Here is a 26,184-nt window from a genome sequence, read left to right on the forward strand (position 1 = left end):
GGGCAATTGAAAATAAATCATAGCCCACGGCAGCTACTTAGATTTTACCATGGGAAGATGTAAACCAGGACAAACTTCAGGCAAGAAAATAATATTTTAAAAATGGTTGGCAAGCAAGCAGGTTGTGAAAATACAAACGCACTGGTGAATAGACAATTATCTTTAAACCACTGCACATAACACAATCTATCCTTAATTTGCACATAGTATATTATTCTCTGTATGAGATTTGCCTTCTACAATTCGGTTAACTTTGAGAAATCTTTGTCCAATCAAACATGCCATAAATGTCATCCTTTACCCTATATTAGCAACTATGCACCACCAACCTTGCCCCATAGAACAGTCGCTACAGAGGAAACTGAAATTGGAAATAAGCATGATTTTCAATCCTGAGATTTTAGAGGATGCAGAAATGATGGTGAATTATTGTGGTGGACACACAAAAGGCGATTGAAAAACTTAAAACGTTTTTAAAAAGTTTAATTTAATCAGTTTAATTAAAAAAAAAAAAAAACGTTGTCCACACGCTTTGTTAAGCTTTACCTCTTGTGTCCCAATCAATGTGTGTGATGTAGCTGGAAGCTCCTTTGCAGATGCCCACTCTCTTACTGGTCAGCACATTGTATATATCTACAAAATTATCATGGGAGGCCACTGCAAGGTATTTTCCTGCATCTGTAAAAGAAGCGAAGTTCAGTCGAAAAAGTTTTAATAGGATCAAAAGACAGAAACTGTAACAATCTTGCCCTGCAGCTCGTGGGCAGTGAGTTGCAACTATCTCGGTAACCACAAGTATACTCCTCCTATATATACATAAATCTTATCCGAAAGCTTAGTGAGTGGGTGAAAAGCTTTGTGCAATTCTGACATTTCACTTGTGTTTGGGATCCTCCACTGTAATCATTGTTGGGGTACACCTTGCTGCCAGTAGAGGAGGCAATCCTGTTTGTAAGTGCTGGATGGGTGTGTGTCACGCCCTTCGAAATAGAGCAGTATACTCTGTTTGTAATCAGCAAGTGGATTTCTGTGTTGTCATCTTTGAGTTTAGGCAGCTGGATCCTATCAAACTTTACATTTTGGGCCAATCGTGTGACATCTCAGGTGCTATATTTGCTTTTCATTTCCTTTCTCTCAATTTTACACCCATATAGGAAAAGTCAGAAAGAACCCAAACAATCAACATGTCACCATACTCCTCAAAAGTACAGAAACTAATTTGCCTGACCCTCTTCAATTCAATTCAATATAGACAATATAGACATAGGTTGAATGACATCCAGCAGATGTCATTCAGGCTCACAACATCAACATCCTCACCTACGCAAATGACATGCAAACCAGACTGTTCCTCCTGGACAAAGCATCCAGCACCAGGAACAAGTGACAACTTGACCTAAGTACCATCTGGATAAGGTCTAACTACCTCAAGCTAAACATGGAAAAGGCTGAAGTGGTGATTTTCGAGAAGGGCGTCTTACCATGGGACTCCTTCTGGTGGCAAACAAATGTCAAACATGCTACCACATTGTGCACATAATCAAGAAACTTTGAAATCATTATAGACAGCAAACTGGACATGACCACTCCAGTCAATTCAGTTGCATGGTCCTGTTTCAACACTTTGAAGATGCTAAGGAAGATCTTCAAGTGGCTATTGAACAACCCCAGGAAAATGGTCACCCAAGCCTTCATCACCAGCAGACTGGACTACGGTAACACCCAATATGGAGAAATAACCATCCAACTGACAAAAATACTCCAGACAGTCCAGATCGCAGCAGCGAGACTAGTTTTCAATATCCCACACCGGGCCCACATCACACCTCACCTAAGGGAAGTCCACTGGCTCCGGATATTGGCACATTTCAAGCTCTTCACCCATACGTACAAAGCACTTCACTACACAGGCCCTGCCTACTTGAACAGACGCATACAATTCCACCATCCCTGCAGGCCCTCTGCTCTGCCAGACTCACTCTAGCACACACCCCTTGCATACACAAAAGCAGATGAGGAGGCTGTGCCTTCTCATACATGGCTCCTAAGCCTGGAATGACCTCCCACAACACACCAGAGCCTACTCCTCCCTTTTTGATTTTCGTAAGAAGCTGAAGACCTGGCTCTTTAAGTAAGCCCTTTCGAGGCTAGCCTCACACAACTGCTGCAGTGCCAGCATGCCCTCACAGGTGATAATGTGCTTTTAAAAGACATATAACATAACATCACAAGGATAAGGGTGTAAAGAACAAATGATGAAACAGTAGCAGCCGGTCTTCTGGGCAAGAGAAGTGAGAGAGCGTAGTTTAAATATTACCTATTTTAGATGTGAAATGCTTATATTTAACAATGCTGTATTAATAATATTATTCATTGAAACGTATTTTAAACGTGGAGAATTTTTTTCACATGCGTAAACTAATGTCGACTGTAAGCAATAATTGCTTGTATTATGATTAACTGAAAACATTAAAAGACTGCATTTATTAGAATTCATACATCTTAAGTTAGCGTGAGTTGAAAAAACTGGCTGTGTAGCTCTCATATTAAAGCGTATTTTTCTGTTTCTCCAGTGTACTGATTTGCAAAAGGCCATGACCCAGCAATTGTTCTTTTCTTCACTTATTTGCAACAATGCTAATTTTTCTCATCTGCATGCTAGCAACTTTAGTATAAAAATTATGGACTTCGCAACAAACATAGACACTTTCAAGGACATTAAATCGCGGAGAAGAGAACTCTTGACCCGAAGTGTGTGCCAGAAAATGAAGTAACCCCGGATGTGCCACCTACGAAAACGTCAATTATAAAGACCAATTAGAAGCACGAGAAATATCATAGAATGACAAATGTATTACTTAATGTATAATTTGATAGGTTACAGATAGTGGGGTGTAGTGACTGACCAATAGAATTTTGGGGGAATGTATTTCGAAAAAGGGATAAAAACTCATGACACAAGGAACAAAGGGCATTAGGTAGGGAATGATATCGATTGCATCTAGAAACTCTGTCACTCTATTTGGTGATCTGAGACTTAGACAAAACCATCCTCATCCATAGACTGCCCCATTACACTTTCTTCCTTATGAGGGAAATGTCCCCTGCCCTTAGCTTAGATAGACTGACGGCGATATAACTGATGTCCTGAAGACGAAGACTGACCCTGTATGCTGACCTATTCCGTGGAGGGTAATTATACCGTTGATAATGGAAATTCATTTATTTTGCTTTTTCTTTCTAGGTACCAACTGCTGTGTGTTTTGATTAGAGACCTTAGACGTTTTCCAAATTGATGTTCTAAATTGTTTTGCTTGAAGCCCAACATGCTAATGCTAATCAGTGGCTAGATGAGGTGTTCATCTTGACTGACGTAACTGAAGTGACTGACATGGTGCTATGCTGAACTAAGACCTTTAGGAGGTTCTATGTATTTTGATTTGTAATCTTCATATGATTATCTTATATGTGTGATCTTTGCATTGTTGAAAACTTATCATAGTCGCCGCTTTGTGATAATGTTCTTTGCTTCTTGGTTTTGAGATTAATACATTTACTATTAGATTGTAATCAATAGGGAATCAAATTCACAAAACTTCAATAAGGTGTGGTTATTCATGACTGAAAGGTCATGGTTGCGCCGAAGATTTATTAATGTCTAAAGTGAAATATATTGTGGTGATATATGTTAACAATATTATTGACATATGGTTTGATGTATTGATCAGTTATCTCGTCTTACGGTGTCTCACCACTGGGTCCAAAGATTCATCGGCCTAAAACGAGTCCCGATGTGTATAAATTAACATAGACGGACGCGTTAACAGTTCTGGTAGCAGAGCGACGGTTTGGCCCTTGGGGGCCCTAGGACGGAGTTTCATTGTTTAATTTGTTTTTCTGTGATACTGCAATTTGGAGAGATGATGGGTTGCTAGGTTCGCCATGGCTTTCCCGGGATCTCGGAGCCTGCCTAAATGAGTTGGGAATGTTCTCGGCGCCATAGTATGTGTGGTTAGGGTCTTTGCGCTTACCTAAGCTTATGCATCTTGCAGGTGGTTGTGAAAATTTGCGTGTATTTAGGCCAAATTAAGTGTTGTTTAGCAGGAGTGGGCGTGCTCCACAGTATGAGAGTAGGGAAGTCAGCGTACTTCATGTGAATGTAGCGCTTATTGCTAAAAATTATCCACGTGGTTGGTTGTTGTGCACGGACCTGTTGAGGTCTAAGACTCCGGAGTATGATGATAAATGTGGTTTATGTTGTAATCTGTGCGGTTTAATAGGTCAATCGGGCGTGGTTGACAAGTTGAGTTTTGAGTTATGACGTATGTGTGAAACCTTCGATGGAGATTTTACAAATTCTAAAGTGCACTAGAAGGAGTCATTGACAAGTCGAGAGTAGGATTTGCAGGTCGAATTCTGCTTGCGTATGTGGGAACTGAGAAGGAGAGAGTAGCGGCTGAGGCTTCAAGTGAAATCTCTGTAAAGTTCTCAAGCAAATGTGTTACCCTTCCTGTAGTAAACCGACAGATTTGTGTTGTCATTTTCAGGTGCTCGCAATAATTTGCATTAGTTTGTATGAGTTGTAAGGGGTCAGTGAAGAGTGGACGAGCCGCAAGACTTTGTCAGCTGCAGTATGTGTGAGTGTGACGTCAGTGGTGCCGCGCTGAGATAGGTCAGATTCCGAGAGGGGTCGCGCACGGATTGGCTGCTGTCCGTGAGAGGCAATAGGTTGAGAAAGGGCAGGTGAAGAGCGTCCTGGGAACTAAGCCATTTCTGATTGAATCCGAAATAAAGAATTGCAAAAATGAATTTTGTCAAGGCATTCAAAAGCGCTCTAAAAGGAGACGTATATATTGTTGCAACCGATGGGGAACCTACACCACCTGAGGGTACTCCAGCTTATACAGTTATGGAAGAAAAGGGTGTTGCACCTTGTTTATGGATGAAACAATGGCGCAAATTAACAGAGAAAGAGGGGTGTCTAGAGTTCCCATAACATGGGCCATTTAATCCAAAGGTGCTAGAAAATTTGAGGTGGATGTTAAGTACGCAGAAACCACCTCCGAGACCGGCACAATACGAGGCTTTGGCTATCTGGGACTTGATGGCTATTAAACATAGACAAGAAAGGTTTCAGAGAAGACTGAAAAGGGCGGAAAAATCCTATGCAGAAGCTAGATGGGACAATGAGAACAAAATGTGGAGACGGGGAATTGTAGATGGGTTGAAGTTATTCCCGGCAATAACACAGGGAGAAGAGACACAGGGAAGGAAAGCCTCCTGCAAAACCGACAAAGATTCAGGCAAAACTAAAGAAAATAAAAGGTCCTGGGAAGAGGAAGATGATTCAGATGATGAGGAATTTATGGATAGATTGTTACATGATCGTCCGCCACCGTATGCGGTGAGTGACAGTGCTCCAAGTACTAGCTTGGATCCTGGGAACCAGACGCAGGAGAAGGGAGTTACTGATACGGTACAGACTAGCGATACAACCTCGATACAGAATGGTGTCAGTGTACCCACTGCACCAGACTTGCCGATACAGTTGCAGCCTCCACCGCAGATAAAAATAATTTACCCTGATGTCCCAGTGCTTGAGACTACTACGAACTTGGTAGTGCCGCCAGACCCGATATATACAAAGCCAAGGTTAATACAGATTGAGTCGACTCCGAAGCTAGTGTCTCAACGGCCACAGCTGATACCTGGGTATAACCCTGTAGCAGGACCACCGTTAGTACCTGTACCGGGTACACTGGAGCAGACCTATGGTGTTGCAGCTCCAAGAAGCTTGGGACCAGGTCAGACACCTGCCGCTATATCGCTACCTATTACTGTTGGTCCCCCGGTGCCGTTGTATGCACAGGATAAAACAGGGACATGTGAACAGGGAGTTATGACTCAGGAAGCGATAAGAGGAGGGCCCATGAGAACTCCACAGATAATGGCCCCGGGAGAACAAGTATATGAACAACCGAGACCCTTGATGGACCTTAGTCCAGTAGGAGCATCTCTCGAAGCGATGCGTCAAGCAGGGTTGGGAGTCTTGACTCCCCAAACTATGAGTACGAATACCTCACATTCTCCAATGATACATGCAGGGAACATTTCACTGCAGGGTTTTTCAGTACAACAGCTAAATGAGTGGTTAGAGAAAACTTGTACCTCACAGAAGACTACAGTGACCACAGTTGAACCTGAGAAAGAAAAACAAAATGAATACTTGAATTTTGTACGACTAGGGGCAGAAGCTGCTGAGTTAGTGGAAGGAACAATGGGAGTAAATAGGTTGGAATCATACACTGAGGCAGAATTGAGGTACTTGTGCCCCAAGATTACCAAAGAGGTGAGCAAAGTACATCAGAGATTAGCGAATTTGGCAGACAAATACAATATCGATATTGGAAACATTTGAAAAGAAGCTACAGATTAGATTTTGACTCTAAAGATTTTGAACACATGAGATCTGCAGGCATGAAGGCACACCTGAAAGAACTGTTGCAAAGTGCACAGATTTGGGGTGCATTAGAGAAATGGGAAGGCCAATGGGCAAAGAAAAGAGATAAAGGAAAGGGAGATAGCCCAGGGTCTAATAAAGTTGGAACCACACCTAATCTAGGTACAGTGAAAATCTTACCTATGAGAGAGACAGCTGGTGGTGTTTTAGTGCATGTGCCATGGACTAGAGGAGACATTTCATCCTTTACGAATGATTACCCTAGGTTAAGAGAAAAACCGATCGAGTGGTATCAACAGACAGATAGGTTTGTGAAGCTTGCAAAGTGTCTTTGGGAAGACTTGAATACTTTGTTTGAGATCATTGTTCCACCAGATTTGTGGCTCAAGTGCAAAAGAGGGGTAGATTGGCCCACGAAGGAGCCGGCAAGAGATAAGGTGACTGGAGCACCTTCAGAAGAGGTGATGAAATATTATCATAAAGCAATTGAGTTTTTGAAACAAAAGGTGTCGCCGAAGGTGACCGATTGGCAGAAAATCGACCGGACCTCTCAAGAGGTTAAAGAGTCAATACATGCGTATTACGAGAGATTATTAAAAGCGTTCAAACATTACAGTGGTACTGAGACTATCGAACCGAAGGACATGAATCATCTTGTGTTTAGGTTCGTCGAAGGGATGAGGCCGGAGGTCAGCCAGATGATTAAGAATCATTTGATTTGTTGGCAAGCTAAACCGATTGATGAAGTGTTACAGTACGCAAAATACTGTAGTGATGAGATTGAGTTGAAGCAGAAAAAGTTGAAGGAGAAAGTGATGGTGATGCAGATAAGGGCTGCACAAGCTGGAATACAGGGGAATGGAGTTCAGCAAATGATACAGCAACAACCGCAAATTAATGGTGTGTTTCAGGCACAGCCGAGAGGTAGAGGTCGAGGATTTGTGAACCGTGGTTTGGACATGAATAATGTTGTTATTCAAAATGACGGTCAGGGAGTGAAAAAGATGTCACCATGTCATGCATGCCGCGGCATGGGGCATTGAAAACGGGATTGTCAGAATATGGTGCAGGATGGTGCAGTTCAGCAAAGCATTAATGTCGGTACATTACAAAATCCACGAGGTCCAAAAATGAGACATCAAAACCCGAATTTTCAGAATAATTTGGTACCAATGCCAGGGGTACAACCCATGCAGCAGATGCAAATGCCGCGTTTCCAGTCAGTATCAGTGCAACCAATGCAGCAGCAGATTCCTATGGTGCCTAGACAGCAAATGCAATTACCCATGGCTCCGATGGGACAGCAACAGGTGATGCTTCCTCAGCAGGTCACAGGCCAGGTAACCAACCAAAACAACACTGTGCAACAATTCCCATTACGAGGTGAAAGTGGCATGAATGGGGATTGGTCAGATGACAGCTCAGACAGTGAAGAGTGCAGGCTTGCAGCATCTTTAGAGGTGGATCAGAGAGGCCCATATGTAGAGGGAAAAGTAAGGGGCTATAAGGTTTCATTTTTGGTCGACACAGGAGCTACACGCTCTACAGTTCGAAGTGCAGAAGTCCAGAGATTACCTCTCTCAGGGCGTACCATACGAGTGGTTGGTGTGGCAAACCAAAACCTGACTAATCCGATTACTGATCCAGTGCAGGTCGAAATTGGTAGTTTCCTAGGCTTGCATAGATTCGTTGTATGCGATTCAAGCCCAGTATCCTTACTAGGAAGAGACTTACTATGTAAGACAAAATGTTCGATTACCTGTTCCAATGATGGGATAGAGGTACAGACAAACAGTGACGATGAGGGAGATGAGAGTCAATTCATAGAGGAAGGAGGAGAGACTAATGAAGATTACCCTTTGATTACTTTATTCCCAATGCATACTTTGATCGACCTACCTGTCGATTTACAAAGAACTACAACAGAGAAAGTGTGGGATTTGACTGGGAAAGAAGTAGGGTTAATCAAGGAAGTAGAACCAATCAAGGTACAGATAAAGCCGAATGCAGCGTTCCCACAAGTGCCACAATACCACATGACCCAAGATGTCCTCATTGAGGTATCACAAATAATTGCAGATTTTCTCAGACAGGGAGTCCTGAAAGAAGTTTTGAGTAGTCTGTGCAACTCTCCCATTATGGGTTTGAAGAAGCCCTGTGGAAAGGTTCTAATTGTGCAGGATTTGAGAAAAATAAACGAAATTGTGATAAAATGCTGCCCTGTGGTACCTAACCCAGCAGTAATAATGTTCCAGGTTCCATGTGATGCTGAATGGTTTACTGTAGTAGACCTATCACAAGCATTCTTCTCGATACCACTTCATGAAGACAGTCAATTTTTGTTCAGTTTCAAATTCCTGGATAAGGTGTACAGTTGGTGCAGAATTCCTCAGGGGTTTTCTGAGTCACCATCCATCTTCAATCAGATATTAAAAAAGGATTTGGAACCTCTTGTGCTGCCTTTTAATTCGACTCTTGTGCAGTACATTGATGATTTGCTGATTGCATCTAAAACCAGAGACAGTTGTAAATATGATACCATTGCATTGTTAAATCATCTGGGAAAGAATGGACACAAGGTGTCACCCAGAAAGTTGCAATACTGTCAAAAAGAAGTGAAATACTTGGGACATCTGATTGAGAAAGGGTCCCGAAGAATATCAAAGGAAAGAATAACAGCTGTTTTGCAGATGAATCCCCCAACAACAAAAAGAGATGTCAGGATGTTTTTGGGAATGGTGGGCTACTGTCGCCAGTGGATACCCAACTTCTCGATCATCTCAAAACCTTTAATAAAATTGACAGGAAAAGAAGTCAAGGACAAACCATCCACAATCACTTTGACAAAAGAGGAGCTTGAATCATTTCTAGAATTGAAGGAATGCATGTGCAGGGCACCAGCATTAGGAATGCCTGATTATGAAAAACCTTTTCTGTTGTTCTGTCATGAACGTGATGCTTGTTCTTTGTCTGTTTTAACACAGGTCCACGGAGATGCAAATCGCCCCGTAGCATATTTTTCAGCTACTTTGGACCCCGTCGCAGCAGCCTTACCGGGTTGTTTGCGAGCAGTTGGTCAAAGCCTTTCACAATGTGAAGGCATAGTCATGGGATACCCCCTGACAGTAATGATTCCACATTCAGTTGAAATTCTGTTGACACGAACTAAGACACAACACATGACAAATGCACGACTCACTAAATATGAGACAATTATACTGGGGTCACCAAATGTCACACTAAAGAGATGCACTGTGCTGAACCCGGCAACCTTACTTCCCAATGAAAATACAGAAATCAAAGATGGGGAAGAATTTGAGCATGATTGTCTTGAGGTGACTGAGCTATGTACCAAACCTCGCCCAGACATACAGGATACCCAGTTAAAAGAAAACGATTGCATTATGTTTGTTGATGGGTCCTGTCTAAGAGATTCAGCAGGAACATTGAGAGCCGGTTACGCAGTATGTACCATAACTGGCATTGTCGAAGCCTCCTGGCTCGAGAAAGTGTTTTCTGCACAGGTGGCAGAATTAATAGCTCTTACAAAAGCATGCCACGCAGCTGTAAATTTGAAAGTCACTATCTATACTGACAGCAGATATGGATTTGGAATCGTGCATGATTTTGGCCAACTCTGGTCACAGAGGGGTTTCATGACCTCCTCTGGTTCTCCTGTGAAAAATGGTGAACAAATAAGAGATTTGTTACATGCGATTCAGTTACCTCTTGAAATTGCTGTGGTAAAGTGCAGTGCCCACACCAGATCACAAGACTTTGTGTCAATGGGAAACGGTTATGCAGATCAAGTTGCAAGATTTTGTGCATTAAACTGTATATCATTTAAGGAGCAGTGGGAATTGTTACCACAACCTGAAAACGACACGAGTTTAAGTCTAGCATTACGAGTGGTTGATACCTTAGATGAACTAAAGACATTACAAAGTCGTGCTAGCAAAGAAGAAAAACGTTCCTGGCAGAAAATGCAGTGTGTACAAAGGGCAGATGATCTGTGGGTTTCAGAAGAGGGAAAACTGGTTCTGCCAAATAGTCTTTTGTCGCAGTTTGCACGGTTATACCATGGGCAGGCCCATCTAGGAAGAGACGCCATGATCAGATCCTTTAAGATTGATTGGTTTAATCCAAAATTCAGACATGCCGCAGAAATTACTTGCCACAGGTGCGTCATCTGTCAACAGATGAATGCTGGAAAAGGAACTGTGGTAACTTTGAGCCACATTGGGAGAGCTGGAGGTCCATTCAACAAAATGCAAATGGATTTTATTGAAATGCCTGTTTGTGGAGGATTGAAGTACGTGTTGGTGATTGTGTGTGTTTTAAGTCATTGGATTGAGGCATATCCCACACGTAGGAATGACAGTCTTACAGTTGCAAAACTACTACTCAGAGAATTATTACCAAGGTTTGGGTTTCCGGTTTCTATAGAATCAGATAGGGGGAGACACTTCGACAATGAGGTGATTAAACTTCTGTGTGCCGCACTCAACATTGAACAAAAGCTGCATTGTAGCTATCGCCCTGAAGCATCAGGACTAGTTGAACAGATGAATGGTACCTTAAAATCAAGAATAGCAAAAATGTGTGCTGCAACAAACATGAAGTGGCCAGATGCTTTACCTCTAGTACTGATGTCTATGAGAAACACCCCAGATAAGAAAACAGGACTGTCCCCCCATGAAATCCTCATGGGCAGAGCAATGAGATTACCAGCGGTACCTGCAAATGCGCTAGTGAATATTACAGGTGATATGGTGTTGGATTACTGCAAAGGTTTGGCTGACGTGATTCGCTCTTTCTCTCACCAGGTGGAAGCTAACACGTTGCCACCAATTGGCGAACCAGGACACTCTCTGAAAGCTGGAGATTGGGTGGTTGTCAAGAAGCACGTGAGAAAATCGTGTCTTGAGCCGCGCTGGAAGGGGCCGTATCAAGTAATATTGACGACCACCACTGCTGTGAAGTGTGCCGGGGTTCCCAACTGGATACATGCCAGTCACACAAAAAAGGTAACGAGTCCTGTTGAAGAGGAACTTGAAGTCTCCGGTACACCAACTTCAGGAAGAGAACTCTCAGAGTCAGAGATCAGTCAAGAAGGAACTGAGACTACCAGAGAGCCCACTGAGAACAGCCTTGTACCTCAAACTGTCAATGAGTTCGAGAGAGGTGACAGAGTGCCTATCTCAGTTGAGGCAGCAGGAGAACTAAGTCAAGGAGAGGTTCTCCCAGAAGTAGACGAATACGATTTAGAGCCCGAACTCAGCATAGAACAGGAAGACGAAAGAGAAGGAGAAATTGTAGATACAAATCAAAACGAGTCAGAGTCTCCTGAACCAGTTGCAGGTCCATCAAGAGAAAACACCATATCACAAGAGGAGGGTGCTGTCCAACGTCCTGAAGGGAAACATGGAACCAAGACACACAGAGACGATAATTGGCCAGACAAGTCACATCCTAAAATAAGAGAGGTATCAAACGAGACAATAATAGAAGAAAGTGATACTTCACAAGCAGATGATCTGAGTGAAGGAGAACAACAAGGTGAACGAAGGCTAAAAAGGAAGAGAATAGCAAACAGAAGATATACAGGTCCTGAATGGGCATATGCTACAACCTCTGAATGGCAACAAGAATTTTTAGCATTCTGCTTTGATCGAGAAATACCAGGCCAATACTACGGTACCTGAAGATATTCAAAGGGAAAATTCGGATAAAATTGAATTCGTGAAAGCTGAAAAGAGAAAGAGTCTTTAGAAACTACCAGAAAGTGACACTAAACCTGGATTTGACGTTAAGGAAACCTGATTACGACAAGCTGCTAACCTGAATTGACGAAAAGGGTCCTGGAGTGAGTGAAGACGCTGTAAAACAAGCAAAAAGAGTTTTTTCTTTTTCCTTCTCAAGTTGATTGTTGATCTGCTATTCCGATTCTATACAAACATGGCTTATGGTAGTAAAGGAAGTAAGGTGTGTGGTTGGTTAGGTCTTATAATAGGTGTTGTATGTGCAGTGATGATTGTGGGAGTGATTGTAGGAATGCCATGGAGAGAGAGAGAAATTATTAATGCAACTTCGAAACCTGAAACTACCACTACTAAACTATCACCGTGGGAGAGATTTGAGCAAGATGCAAGACATATGCACGAGGGAACTAATGCAAAAGGGGAACTTTCTACTAATGTCTTCTATTGCTTGTTAAATGAGTACGTGGAAACTATGGATGCGAAAGACTGTTATGTATGTACTAAAATTCCTTCGTCTGTGCAGGAGGGAGTCACTTATCATAGCCTCCCTCTTACTTATGGAATTAGTTGCAGCTTGCTATTAACAAGATTCTATAATCAAGAGCATGTGCAATACATTTATTCAAATTTGGATGTTGTGTTTTCTTTTGTACCTGTGATTGAATTCCTAAATAAGTTAGCTAAAGAGCATGATATTAAAATAGTTAGAGGATTCTTTGAGCCAACACTTACATTTGGAACTGCTTATGCACATCGCAATAATTTGACTTGCTTATTGTCTCCTGTAGAGAAAAGCTTTTTAGATCACACAGATGATAGACGCAAAGCACTGAAAGAAAGGTTAGAAAAAGGCCTAGAAAAACATACTTATGCAAATGATTATGCTTATACTGCAATTAAAACACAAGGCAAATTAGCTATAGATGCATTACACGTAGGTAGACTCTGTATATATAGACCCAAATCCGATCAAGACAATTTGTTTGTGGTTACGAGTGAATGTAGGCATGTGTTTTTGTTTCAGAGTAAATGGACCTTTATGGTAAATGGACAAGATCCAGCAATCCCTGGAATCTATTATATTTGTGGACTGAATGCATATTACCGCCTTCCTAAGGGATGGTATGGGACATGTTATTTGGGAATAGTATTTCCAAAGATATACCAGATTGATGACTTAAAACAAATACCTAAAACGTCTGAATTACAACATCCCAGACAAAAACGAGAATCAGTGGCGGCTGTCATTGGTGATATATTTGGAGCCATAATCCCATCAGTAGGGGTTATCTTGAATTCTATGAAAATTCAAAAGTTGTCTACTATTGTGGATAACATGCTGACAAATTTTACAGGAGCTATACTCCTGATGGATACTGAACTTGCTGCAGAAAGAGCTATGACTCTTCAAAATCGGCTTGCTATAGACATTCTTTTAGCAAAGAGTGGAGGTGTTTGCAAAATGCTTAATGAGCGTCATTGATGTTCATTTATTCCAGATAACAGTAAGAAAATTAGAAACATGCTTACTAACCTTACCAGAGATAGTACAGATTTGAAGGATCTCAAAGAACTTGGTGTTTGGGAAAAATTTGGAAAAGGAATTGCCCGAGTGGGAAGCTGGTTTACCAACATTTGGAATGGGGTACTTGCAAAAATTATGATGGGTCTATTAATTGTTTAAATTTGTTTATTAGGATTATGGGGAGCATGTAGAATCAATGACAAGGTAAAAAGAAATTGGACTAAAAGAACCAAAAGAAAGGAAGAAAGTGAAAGAGAGAAAATGTTCAATGAAATATGGGAAAGCTCACATAAAGGGCAAGATGTTGAAATGCGTATTATGCACAAGGTGAAAAATTAAGATCAAAGATTGTGTGATGACAAGCGTCATCAGAGGAGGGACTGAGAGAGCGTAGTTTAAATATTACCTATTTTAGATGTGAAATGCTTATATTTAACAATGCTGTATTAATAATATTATTCATTGAAACGTATTTTAAACGTGGAGAATTTTTTTCACATGCGTAAACTAATGTCGACTGTAAGCAATAATTGCTTGTATTATTATGAACTGAAAACATTAAAAGACTGCATTTATTAGAATTCATACATCTTAAGTTAGCGTGAGTTGAAAAAACTGGCTGTGTAGCTCTCATATTAAAGCGTATTTTTCTGTTTCTCCAGTGTACTGATTTGCAAAAAGCCATGACCCAGCAATTGTTCTTTTCTTCACTTATTTGCAACAATGCTAATTTTTCTCATCCGCATGCTAGCAGCTTTAGTATAAAAATTATGGACTTCGCAACAAACATAGACACTTTCAAGGACATTAAATCGCGGAGAAGAGAACTCTTGACCCGAAGTGTGTGCCAGAAAATGAAGTAACCCCGGATGTGCCACCTACGAAAACTTCAATTATAAAGACCAATTAGAAGCACGAGAAATATCATAGAATGACAAATGTATTACTTAATGTATAATTTGATAGGTTACAGATAGTGGGGTGTAGTGACTGACCAATAGAATTTTGGGGGAATGTATTTCGAAAAAGGGATAAAAACTCATGACACAAGGAACAAAGGGCATTAGGTAGGGAATGATATCGATTGCATCTAGAAACTCTGTCACTCTATTTGGTGATCTGAGACTTAGACAAAACCATCCTCATCCATAGACTGCCCCATTACACTTTCTTCCTTATGAGGGAAGTGTCCCCTGCCCTTAGCTTAGATAGACTGACGGCGATTTAACTGATGTCCTGAAGACGAAGACTGACCCTGTATGCTGACCTATTCCGAGGAGGGTAATTATACCGTTGCTAATGGAAATTCATTTATTTTGCCTTTTCTTTCTAGGAACCAACTTCTGTGTGTTTTGATTAGAGACCTTAGTTAGACGTTTTCCAAATTGATGTTCTAAATTGTTTTGCATGAAGCCCAACATGCTAATGCTAATCAGTGGCTAGATGAGGTGTTCATCTTGACTGACGTAACTGACGTGACTGACATGGTGCTATGCTGAACTAAGACCTTTAGGAGGTTCTATGTATTTTGATTTGTAATCTTCATATGATTATCTTATATGTGTGATCTTTGCATTGTTGAAAACTTATCATAGTCGCCGCTTTGTGATAATGTTCTTTGCTTCTTGGTTTTGAGATTAATACATTTACTATTAGATTGTAATCAATAGGGAATAAAATTCACAAAACTTCAATAAGGTGTGGTTATTCATGACTGAAAGGTCATGGTTGCGCCGAAGATTTATTAATGTCTAAAGTGAAATATATTGTGGTGATATATGTTAACAATATTATTGACATATGGTTTGATGTATTGATCAGTTATCTCGTCTTACGGTATCTCACCACTGGGTCCAAAGATTAATCGGCCTAAAACGAGTCCCGATGTGTATAAATTAACATAGACGGACGCGTTAACAGAAGCACAACATCAACTTAAATCTGGTGTCTAATGCTTTAAAGCGAGCATTAGTACAGGAGGCATCAAGCATGCTTGTTAAACACACGACCCTTAAATAAGCATTGTTGAAATACTTACACTACTGGATTTAAACAAAAGTGATAAGGAGTCATCTGGGCTTTGGAAGCCAGTATGGAGTCAGTACTGGCAAAAGATGTCATACTGGAATTAGTTTCTGACAATACTTGTTTATCCCAAGAAGTATAAACATGGAAGTCAGTGCATGCCCCAGACCCTGCTGACATGTTCAGTTAGGGAAGTCACATGTGGCTTTCCATAGATAGACATAAGATTCTAGTGTGTGCTATCCAGATGTGCTGAGGCAGTGGTTGCACGAGGTGCTGAGGCTAAGAGGCAGGAGGCTATAAGGCAAAGGGCACAAGACATGCTGGTGTAACAGGCAGGACACATACTGAGGCAACAGTGTAGGATGCCCTGGATTGCTAGTTGCAAATTAAGAAGAGGTACTAAAAGGCTGGACATGAGATATTCTGAGGTGTGGGCACTAGGTGTGTCGGAATGCCTGGCGCAAGACATGCTGAGGTAACCTGCATGTGTTTTGACCAAAGGAATGAAAGGCCAGCTGGAGAGATCTTAGAATTACTCTCAGGTATATTTATGGACAATGGACAGTAGAGGCGCTATGAGTAACCTTGTGTCCCACCACATGCAATACTATCTTTCCTTACCATGTTTTCCACATACACCGCACTGCCAATTTATCACACAGCTCCTTTTTAAGAGGGAAGACTGATAGCACTCTGGCCTCTTCATTAAATTATTTTCCACAATTTAAAAACAATTAAATACATTGGTAATGTACTTATGAGGGGAATCATCGCTAACAAAGTGCTACTAAACATTCCAGTGATGGTAACCGTGTACTACAATTCAGAAATATAAATGTATCACTGCCAATTTATATGTTGGGCACACTACAAACAGAAAATACCCAAAACCTGTACCTTGAGAAAATTTGATATCAGCAATCATTTCCTTTCTGTGATGTAATGAAACCATGTCTTCCAGGGTATCGGCGTTTACCACCATAAAGCTCCCATCATTTAATCCAACGGCTAAGGCTTTGCCATCAGGAGAAAAGGCACAACACCGGCCACCTGTAGGAAACATGTACATCTAGTTTAACATATTTAATCGTTTTTACCCCAAGTGAACTAACCAACAATAACTTGTGGTGGTCACTCGACACTCACAGCCTTTAGATAAAGATAAAGGAATTTCCAGTAATGTTAGGTCAGACAATCGTTAAGTCCCCTTTGGGAATGAAATTTTGAGACATTTATGTTAGTAACCTAGAAACATTTACAAACTCATCGATCACAGCTCACACTAAACCCCACTTTTTGAGGCCACTACTGTTGTTTTGCTACTTTTATCTCATAGTTTCTACAGTATAGCTACATTGGGAAAGGGAACAATTCAAAAGTGTCTACAAGTAATTAATAAATAACACTGCCCACTGTTTACATAATTTAATTCTGTAAATCGTGGAAGTAACAAAACAGGCCACACTGGGTAAAATATGGGTAAAGCGGATAGTGGCTCGATGAACGAAGGTGTTTAGCATTCGCAAGCGCTCCCACCGACAAATCAGAGGGTTTGTGAACAATGAAGAACATCTTTTCAAGTGCTCTCAACCATATAGCGATTCAAAAACGTTTTTCTGAATTGCTAAATGGATTTAGAAATGGATATTGAATCACAATTTAGATGTGGTGTGTTTAGGCCATTCCTTTCAAATTGCAATTGGGTATGGTATGTATCAATGGTTTGCAACTCAAATTCCAGTCACAAACCAATGATGTGTTACCAAATCCCAAAATGACGAAGTAACTGATTCGTAAAAGGTAAGGGAGCCCTTTAGGACCTATTCCCCTTTGGAATTGGGAAAACACCTTTAGGGGGAGTGGGCAGTGGTCCAATGGCCACTGCCTGCTCTCATTGACATTTTCCAAAATGGAAAATTTGTTTTGCCTTTGAGAAACTGAGGCAGATTTAATAAAAAAATGTTTTGGAAAGCAATCATGGGAATTGTGGTTGGCTGTCCCTTGCAGGTCACCTTCCTGTGATTACAGCCAATCACAGAGAGTTGTCAATTGTGACCTGCCTAATGAATACTAATTAGGAAGGTTGTTCTGCGACACTCTGTGATTTAATATTTTGTGAGCCTATTTACTTGTAGATAGGTGGTTTCTCTAAATCTGCGGCATTTGGAAAAACGTGGTGCACAATTTGAGACTGCTTTTTGCAAGTGTAATGGATCTGGCTCCAAGTTACTTAATATTGGTAACAATCTTTCTGGTGGATACTCTACCTGCAGATTAATCACTTCATTAATTTCTACCAGACATCAGAGTGGACTTTAAAAGGTAAAATATCTCTCTTTCTCCAGTAGATAGTGCTACAACACCAACCAGATTAACCCCATTACCTCAAACTTATGGAGTTTTATATGTTGCCATCCGCGTGCTCTGCTTTTCCTTTCCTCTTTTTCATGCCCTTACCGGAGGAGACAAGCTGACAAAATCGTCAGGAACACAGAGCAGAAAGTAACTTGAAACCTTATTAAACGTAAAAGTCACACTGACCCTCAGAAAGTGATGGAGGATGGATTTGCTGCGAAATCAAATTATCCGCTAGAAAGATTGTTACCAAAAATAAGTACTTACGCACGTTCCTTTGGATGCGTCTACTTTCAGATTCCTAACATCATGAGACAATACTAAAAGAGCATTGCCCAGGAGGTGGTTCTGAGAAGATAATACAATCAAGAGACCTTTCACATAGACTGATCAAGGTGCTCATCCCTACATTCCCTGGGTTGAGACAGTAATGTGTAGCAAAGAGGTGGATCGAAAGGGACGCTGTAGTCTAACCTATGTCCCTACCAGGAATACTCCTGAGTAGTGCTAGAGAAAGACTATTTTGTTTGGTAAAATGGGTTTGGTGCCCCCAAGAAGGCTTAGTTTTTGCAGAAAAAGATGCAGGAGAACAATAGTATGCTTTTGGGCTGTCTTGACCTCCTTGGGACCAGTGTTTCCAACTAGGATTGGCCAACTGGAACATTTCTAAGACCAAACAATATAAAACTCAAGGTCCCTTGAAGATGTAGGTTGTGCAGTCCCCCTTCCCTTTTTGACAGGACCCAAAACTGAAAAACCTGCAAAAGGAGCCCAGATCTGTCAGGCAGAATAAAACAAGAGGCACATGCTCCCTGCAAGCTAGAAATCCTGAAATACGATAAACAGATATGGAGACAGAAAATATACAGTCTGTAGAAAGTGGAGTATTATGTGGTGTGGGTGTAGTCCTCACCGTGTAAAACTATCACAATACCTCAGAGATGGTCCTTGGATTCACACTAGTAAACTCTCAGCTCAATCCTGTTAGTGGGGCAAGAGTCAGGTTTTACTTCGAGGAACATGTGTTAAGCATTTCGCAGCTCAAACATGGATGATAAGTAATTGATGCGACTCAAAAGAAATCTGACACCAATTTATTAAAAAATAGCTTATTTTTATACAACTTTGGACACCAAAATAAAACGTTAAGGTTCGGAAGAACCGGAGATATCGATTTGCTAAACTAAAACTCTCAGTAGCCACTGAATCACCTGGTTTCCATCGGTCCAGGAGCGGGCCTATGACCAGTGAAACTTTAGTTCTTGCTGCTGTTTTTACTTGCACTTTGAATGAGACTGGTGTCACAGGTCCAATGGAGACTGAAGGCGCTCTGGCTTCCACAGGTGTCCCATTGGCGAGGAGTGACAAGCTTTGACCAAGGACGAAGGTCAATCATGCAGTTCCCAGGCTGGTACCTCAGGGACAGAGTTTCCCTCTTTTGATTTGTAGCAGGGGGCAGAGTCACATTGTCGGTGATGCAGGGCTTCTTTAGGTCCTTCTTTGAAGTTGGTCGACCACATCTATGGTTCTGGTGTCAGGGTGTCCCTTAAATCCTGGATTTAGGGGAATTAAGGGTGTGGAGGCTAGTGGCCAATGGGCAGCTAGTTCCTAAGCCTAATCTGCCCCTGAAGTGACCACATCTGGTGGGACAGGTCACCTTTGGCTACTCAGAACCCTCTATTCTGCCACTCCTAACACTGGGCTGCCCACCCTAGAGTTATGATCATCCTGCTGGGAGTGTGCACAGTGCTGCATATCTAATTTCCCACCTGACCACAAGCAAATGTGCCTGGGAGCAGGAGGAGGGCTGGAGGACAGCACTGAAGGCTATCAGGTGCGGTGAAGCCTTTCAAGCTCACCGCCCTGATGGCTCTATGCACTAGCCCGGCTGAGGAGAGGAAGGTGTGACCTCCTTCCTACCTCATCCCTTTGTTCTGACTCCTGGGGGCACCAACGCTGCCTGGCAGGAGGTCAGAAACCTGTCTTGGCTGCAGGAATCGTGGGAAGAAGTGTGGGCTGCTTGGCCAGAGCACAAAGGAGGGTGGCAAACAGGTGGCCCAGAAATAGTGTGCCACCTGGGTGCATGGCAGCAGTCCCTCGACACGAGAATCGTGTTGGGGAGAGAAGGCATGTTGTTTGACACTAAAGTCGGCATATCTTGCTGGTACCATCATGGAGTTAGCAGCCCTGGTAAACCCGGGCTTCAGCCCCCCATTGACCTACCTGCACTTATAGCATAACTTATTGGAAAGGATGCTATGAGACATAGAAGCTCATGCTTACATGTCTGCACGTTAAATGTAATGCACCTTGCCTCCTGGGTTGCAGAGGCCTACCTTAGGGGTGTTTGACATACATATAAGGCAGTGCATGGGACTGTGCCACTCTTGCTAAGGGTCAAGTAGTTTGCACCGCTCTAGCAGTCTGCACTGGCAGGCCTGCCATCAGTACTTTGGGAGGGTCACCCATGGTGACACAAACTCTTGCTTCACCCCTGGGTACCCCTTACCACCTATGCCATGGGCACCCTGGTTACCATCTACTAGGGCATTACAGAGGAATAAAGTATTGCCAATTAGGTAATTGCCAAGTCGACATAACAATATAGGGAGAGAGAGCACAGACACTGGGGCCTGTTTAGCAGACTTTTGGTGCACTGACAGAGTCATAGACATCAACGTTGTGGGAAAAAAGTGGGTGGTTACCTAATACAAAGGGGCACTTTATTACGCAGTCAAAGTAAAACACATATCATAACCTTCTGTGAGGTCCAATCATGAACCCATCACAAAACAAGGACGAAACAAGAACCAAGCCATGCCCTTCCAAAGCATGGTAAACAGTGAAGACATGTGTGAGCCAACCTGTATAGGGGGAACAAGGAAGATTGATTAGGTGAGCAAATAAATCCCCAGCACATTTTTGCCGGTACATAGATAGCACAGAGAGTAACAAAACTGTTAGTTTTGCTTGAATAAAAACTGATTCCTCTTCAGCGCACCAAACAAAATACTTTCCGCTACCGCCTTACACAGTGTATACTGAATGACAATGTGCAGCTTTTGTAACTTTAAATCCTTTGGAATGGTTAGTATGATTGATTTCGCACCCTGCTCCAGAGTTACATATTGAAACACTGAATTAGTTGGCAAGTGGTGCCTGACCAGCAGGCCACCACAAGGTTTGTCACAATAAATCTCCAAGGTAACTTTGGAAGTTTTGGCCTATTTTGATAACAATATTTTGTGCAACCCGTATTAGTTTGGACACACCAATATAATCTGAAAATTGAACAGGAACAGCAGACTAAAAGCAGTTTTACAATTAATGCCAAAGAGGTCCCATTGGTGGTGGACTTGGTACACCATAAACCAAGAGATCTGGTTCTTAACAGCTGGCCAAGAGAACCCCTGAACTCAAAGGATGTGAATATGAAAGGCTTTGGGGTTCTAATATTGATGTAGGAGGTTTTATGTTAGCAAAACTAAATTCTTGGAAGGAGAAATATGGAAATAAGTTGTAAGGGGTAAATTGTGAATTTAGGTCCATCAATATTAGGTGGAACACACAATCTGATTTTGTGGTTAATCCTACAGCCTTGAAACAAGTCATGGTAATCAGAGAAGATAATCTAGATGGAGTTCTTGATAAGCTTGACAGTGTTTTTAAAGGCAGACTTTGAAAAGTGAAAGGATATGTTGATAAAATAGTAATAAGATAAGGGCCTGTGCCTTTGAGATACATCACTTGGTGAGTACCACAAGCCATCAGGACTGAAATAAGGCTATGTTGTGTCACATGATCAAAGATGGAGTAAATGTGCCTGTGGATGTCACTAAACGGATCTGTCCTGTGGCTGTCACCAACAAAGCTGTTGCAATTTTGTGTGGATCTCTAAAGTCTCAATAAGGATGCAGTTTCTGTTTGCTTTCCACTTCCTAAAATCAACAATATGATATTGATGTTATCCAGTAATAAGTATTTTCTGAAGTTAGACTTTAGAAGTGCTTACCATGAGCTCAAATTGCTTTCAGAATCTAAAGGAGTAAAGGTGTTCATAACTCCAAGGGTGTCTACCAATTAATTAGAATGCCATTTGGGCTGTGTCCGACAGCCAGTATTTTCCAAAGACTTATGTTAAATTTTCTTTCAGGATTTGAAATTGTCATGTTATTTCGGGCAGGATGAAATCTTGATATTCAGAAACAACATAACAAGAGAGTGGAACAAGTTCTGAATTGAACTGCTGATTCAGGTTTCACACTTGGCAAGAGAAAGTGCACAATTTTACAAAGTGAAATAGAATACTTAGAGCACTTAATTTAAGGTGAAAGAGTAGAAAAGATTGCAGTGGTTTATTTCAAGTGGTGAGAGGAATTACTCATTCTTGGAATGAGATGCATTGCTGTAGCATGGGCCATCACTCGTATTTGTACTTATATATGGGGCACCAAAACTGTCCTACAGACTGATTACAAGCCATTGTTAAGAGCATTGAGACCTGGTGGAACTCAGATTAATTAAATTAGCAGATAAATTCAATGAGTGTAGTTGAATGGTATAGTATGCTCATGGTTGAAAGAAAGAAAGAATAAGGTTGTGAGCTGTTCCAGGTTTTCTGATGTTTTTGTGGAGGAAAGTAACATGGAGATGAAGGAGGTGGTGACAAGTGCCGGGAGTCTCATGGAAGGGTTTGAAAGCTCTATATCTAAGGATGATGAATTCAGGCAATGGGAGAAGATCACACTTTGCAGGTGGTAAATGTTTAAATTAAATGGAACAAGGAGCAAGAATACACTCCTTGAAAGGGTTCAACCATGTTATGCGGTTGTTAAGGAGTTGTGAAAGTGATGTGATGATCAGTGTTCTATTAGAGACAAACTCATAGCCTTGGCCCATGAAGGAGACAAAGGGTAAACTGTGACAATGAACGTTGAAGGAGATTTTTGGTGGGCTGGGTTAGATGAGCAAGTTAAGAGATGGATCATGAACTGTGAAGTGTGTAAGGAGGAAGAGAATTGATTGAAGGTAGTGTTAGATGTGGTGAGTCACAACCAGCACTTATGTGACATGAAAATAGTGTTGGATAATCTATGTCTGGATTTTATTGGCCCATTATTGATTCTCTTTGTAGGAGAGCCTAACTGCAGTATTGCTGGAAGTCAGCTCTAAATGACTTGAAGTTGTGTTCATGTGGAATATCACCATCCAGTCTACAGTTAGTGCATTAAGATATATTTTTCAAAGAGAAGGCTTTTCATCTTGCTTGATCTGGAGAGATGAACCTGTTTTATCAAAGACTGTGGTATCAAACATGTCTGCAAGTCTTTACACAATCCACAAAGTAATGGACGCAGACCACCAACTTTTCTAGCTCACCACTGGGATTGTTACTTTTTTCTAGGTTATGCTCTATTTTGCTGCTGAACGTTTATCTCATTGTTAGAGTTTTGTGTGCATACATTGAGGTTTGAGTCCATGGTTAGTCATAGTCATGTACATGTGAATTGGTTTAGGCAAACATTTTATTCTTGTGACACTTTTCATCTGATGTTCACATAATAGGTATGTTTTGTACAATGAGAGATGTGTTGTAAATGTAACTCGACTGGAAAGCTATTATGATTGATTCCACATGTCACGTGTTCCTGAGTTGTTTATATTGGAACACCGGAATCAATAGGAGAGTGGTGCCTGGCCACAAGGGTGTCACAGGGTTTGCTGCAATAAATCTTAAAGTTAACTTTGGCAGTTTTGCCCTACTTTGATTACAACAGCAGCAATGGTAATACACACCAACCTAGGGATAAGGCAGATTTGCTCAAGTTCTTTCAACCTAGACCCAATCACAAGGCAGCCCTCTCCATAGGTTAGTATGAATAACCTACCGCTCCCACATAAGAAGATTCATCATGAATAAAGTGGATGGCAAGAACGCAGAATACAAATGTAACAGCTCCAATAGCCACCCCGCCCCTAATTACCCATCACAGGTTCACCTGTCTCTTTTTCTGACAAAGCTTCCACTGAACACAACTGCTCCATCACTTTTGTGAAAGGCAAGAGAATCACCTGATTGGTGTCTCACTGTGAAATTACAGGAAGAGCCTCCCCTGGAGGAAGATGACATTATAAGTTGGCAAAAAGAAAGCAAATAAGATCGCCTGCCCTCGTGTTCAGTTAAGTGGCTAGGTCAATTGCTGTCACCAAGGTCTTGCAATCCCAATGCCACATCTTGCAGAACTCCAGATACTGGGAAGACTACTCACATTTTCCTGTGTGTAGATGGGTTCTTTTCTGAAAGAACATCTTCCTAAAAGCACCTTGTCCTCCAGGGGTGATGAAAAGTCCTGAAGGCACCGGACAATAGCTCTATCACTAGTAAATGGGGTGATATGAAAGCTGAAGGTGAGGAAAAGAAGCAGACAATACAAATCCAGACCAACAGAAAATAATCTTGCGCAGTGGAAAATCAAACTCTGTTTTTAGTTAGCCAGCTGTCATTAACCAGCACTCGAGACATGGGAACACCTGTATCCCCGCTCCAACATGAAGCACTATCATAACCAGCATAATGTGCAAGAAGACATGAAGTGCTGACAACACACCACATGTCAGAACTACAAGCTTAAAACCAGTGAAACTAACTACAGACGACAAAAAATACTTTTGTTTCATCAGCCAATCCTGCCCATTTTTGCGTCATGAAAAGCATACACTGGACCAGTAGTCCCTGCCACTAAAGGGGACTACTGTTTCTATGTCTTTGCAGAATGCCACCACCCAGAGTGAAGTTAGCCAGTGGCTAAAATGGGCTCACCCACTGCCCTATTCTGCATTCTTTAGTGGGTGGTGAATTACAATAGACCAATGGAAAAGAAGCTGGTTGAAGGCCCCTGTAAATAAGCATATTATATGTTAATAATTTCACCAATATCAAAAAGCCAACGTGGACGCCAGACCACAAAATCTAGGCAGTCATGTCTAGGAATTTTAGTCCTATTAACCCGATGGCATGATTTAAAGCACCCTACTGGAACCACTCCCAGGACAGACTTGGAATCGATGACGTAAGGAAAAACTTCCCTCCTTATTGAACCCAGAGATTGCTCCGGTGTTATATAGGACTATGGAGAGAGATGTATATAGCTCTTTCATGAAATTGTGGGATCACCAGGTTGTTCCAGGACTAGTGGCCCTAATATATTGCTGACATTCAAGGATAATGGGGTCGATATCCTACTGGAGAATGGTGCTGGGCCGTGTGAAACTTCCTTCCTGTAGCTGAAGGGCACAGAATGTCCACTAGCAGAGAAAGCACAGTGGACCATTTACAACTGGGAATTTCTCCTTCTTGTTTTGCAGAGCTTCCCTTTTTGGGTGGGAAGGGGAGAAGGAGCAGAGGAGAGAAGGAGCTGTTCCATTGGACCAAACTAAACTGGGCCTTTTTCAGTGAAACAGTTACAAGGGAAATATTTGCTCCCGAAGAGAAATCCAGAAGGCCAGTTGGAACGGGACACTTGAATTGTAGTGAACCGCCTAGAACTGGAAACAATGGATCAGGGTTGGAAAACCCAATCACGATTATTGGAATAGAGTATAAAATTCAGGTATGTTTATTTTATCAAGAGTATTTTGTGAGCAACTTGGTAGAATCACAATTAGTGAACTTGGAAAGGGATTTAATTTTTAAAAACATCTGTTCAAAGTAATTGTTTCCCTAAAAAAGCTGATGCAGCTCATTCCTAAACTGGATAAAGATGCTGGAAGTGAAGTTATAAGGTTATTTCCTTTTTGAATATATTTTAAATATTTTGTTTTACTAAAAAATCTGCTGCCTTCCCTAACTACTCCTCAGCTACAATAACATATCAAGTGTTACTCAGGTGTGGCTGTATTGAGAAAATAAGGCACAAACCTGATTTGTTTTTATCAACAAGTATGTATAATTTGTTGCTGATACAACTTTTGCTCCACACTTCAGATTCACATCAGCATTCTTGCACTTTACCTATTACATTCAGGTCTTTTATCTTATTAGGTTTTGAGCTTTT

At 41.5% G+C, this 26,184-nt stretch overlaps 1 protein-coding gene across 2 annotated transcripts in view; it reads right to left on the reverse strand.

Annotated features, from left to right (window-relative positions):
• EML6 (EMAP like 6) overlaps positions 1–26,184 on the reverse strand; it is an 854,573-nt gene that overhangs the window by 191,899 nt on the left and 636,490 nt on the right. For both annotated transcript variants that reach the window (XM_069234186.1, XM_069234187.1), the window contains exons 22-23: positions 16,673–16,825; positions 547–678 (exon numbers count right to left, since the gene is read on the reverse strand). In XM_069234186.1, coding sequence (XP_069090287.1) covers positions 547–678; positions 16,673–16,825 — 285 coding nt within the window. The remainder of the gene's footprint in view (positions 1–546; positions 679–16,672; positions 16,826–26,184) is intronic.

This window comes from Pleurodeles waltl, chromosome 5, assembly GCF_031143425.1.
Source record: "Pleurodeles waltl isolate 20211129_DDA chromosome 5, aPleWal1.hap1.20221129, whole genome shotgun sequence".
Lineage (NCBI taxonomy): Eukaryota > Metazoa > Chordata > Amphibia > Caudata > Salamandridae > Pleurodeles > Pleurodeles waltl.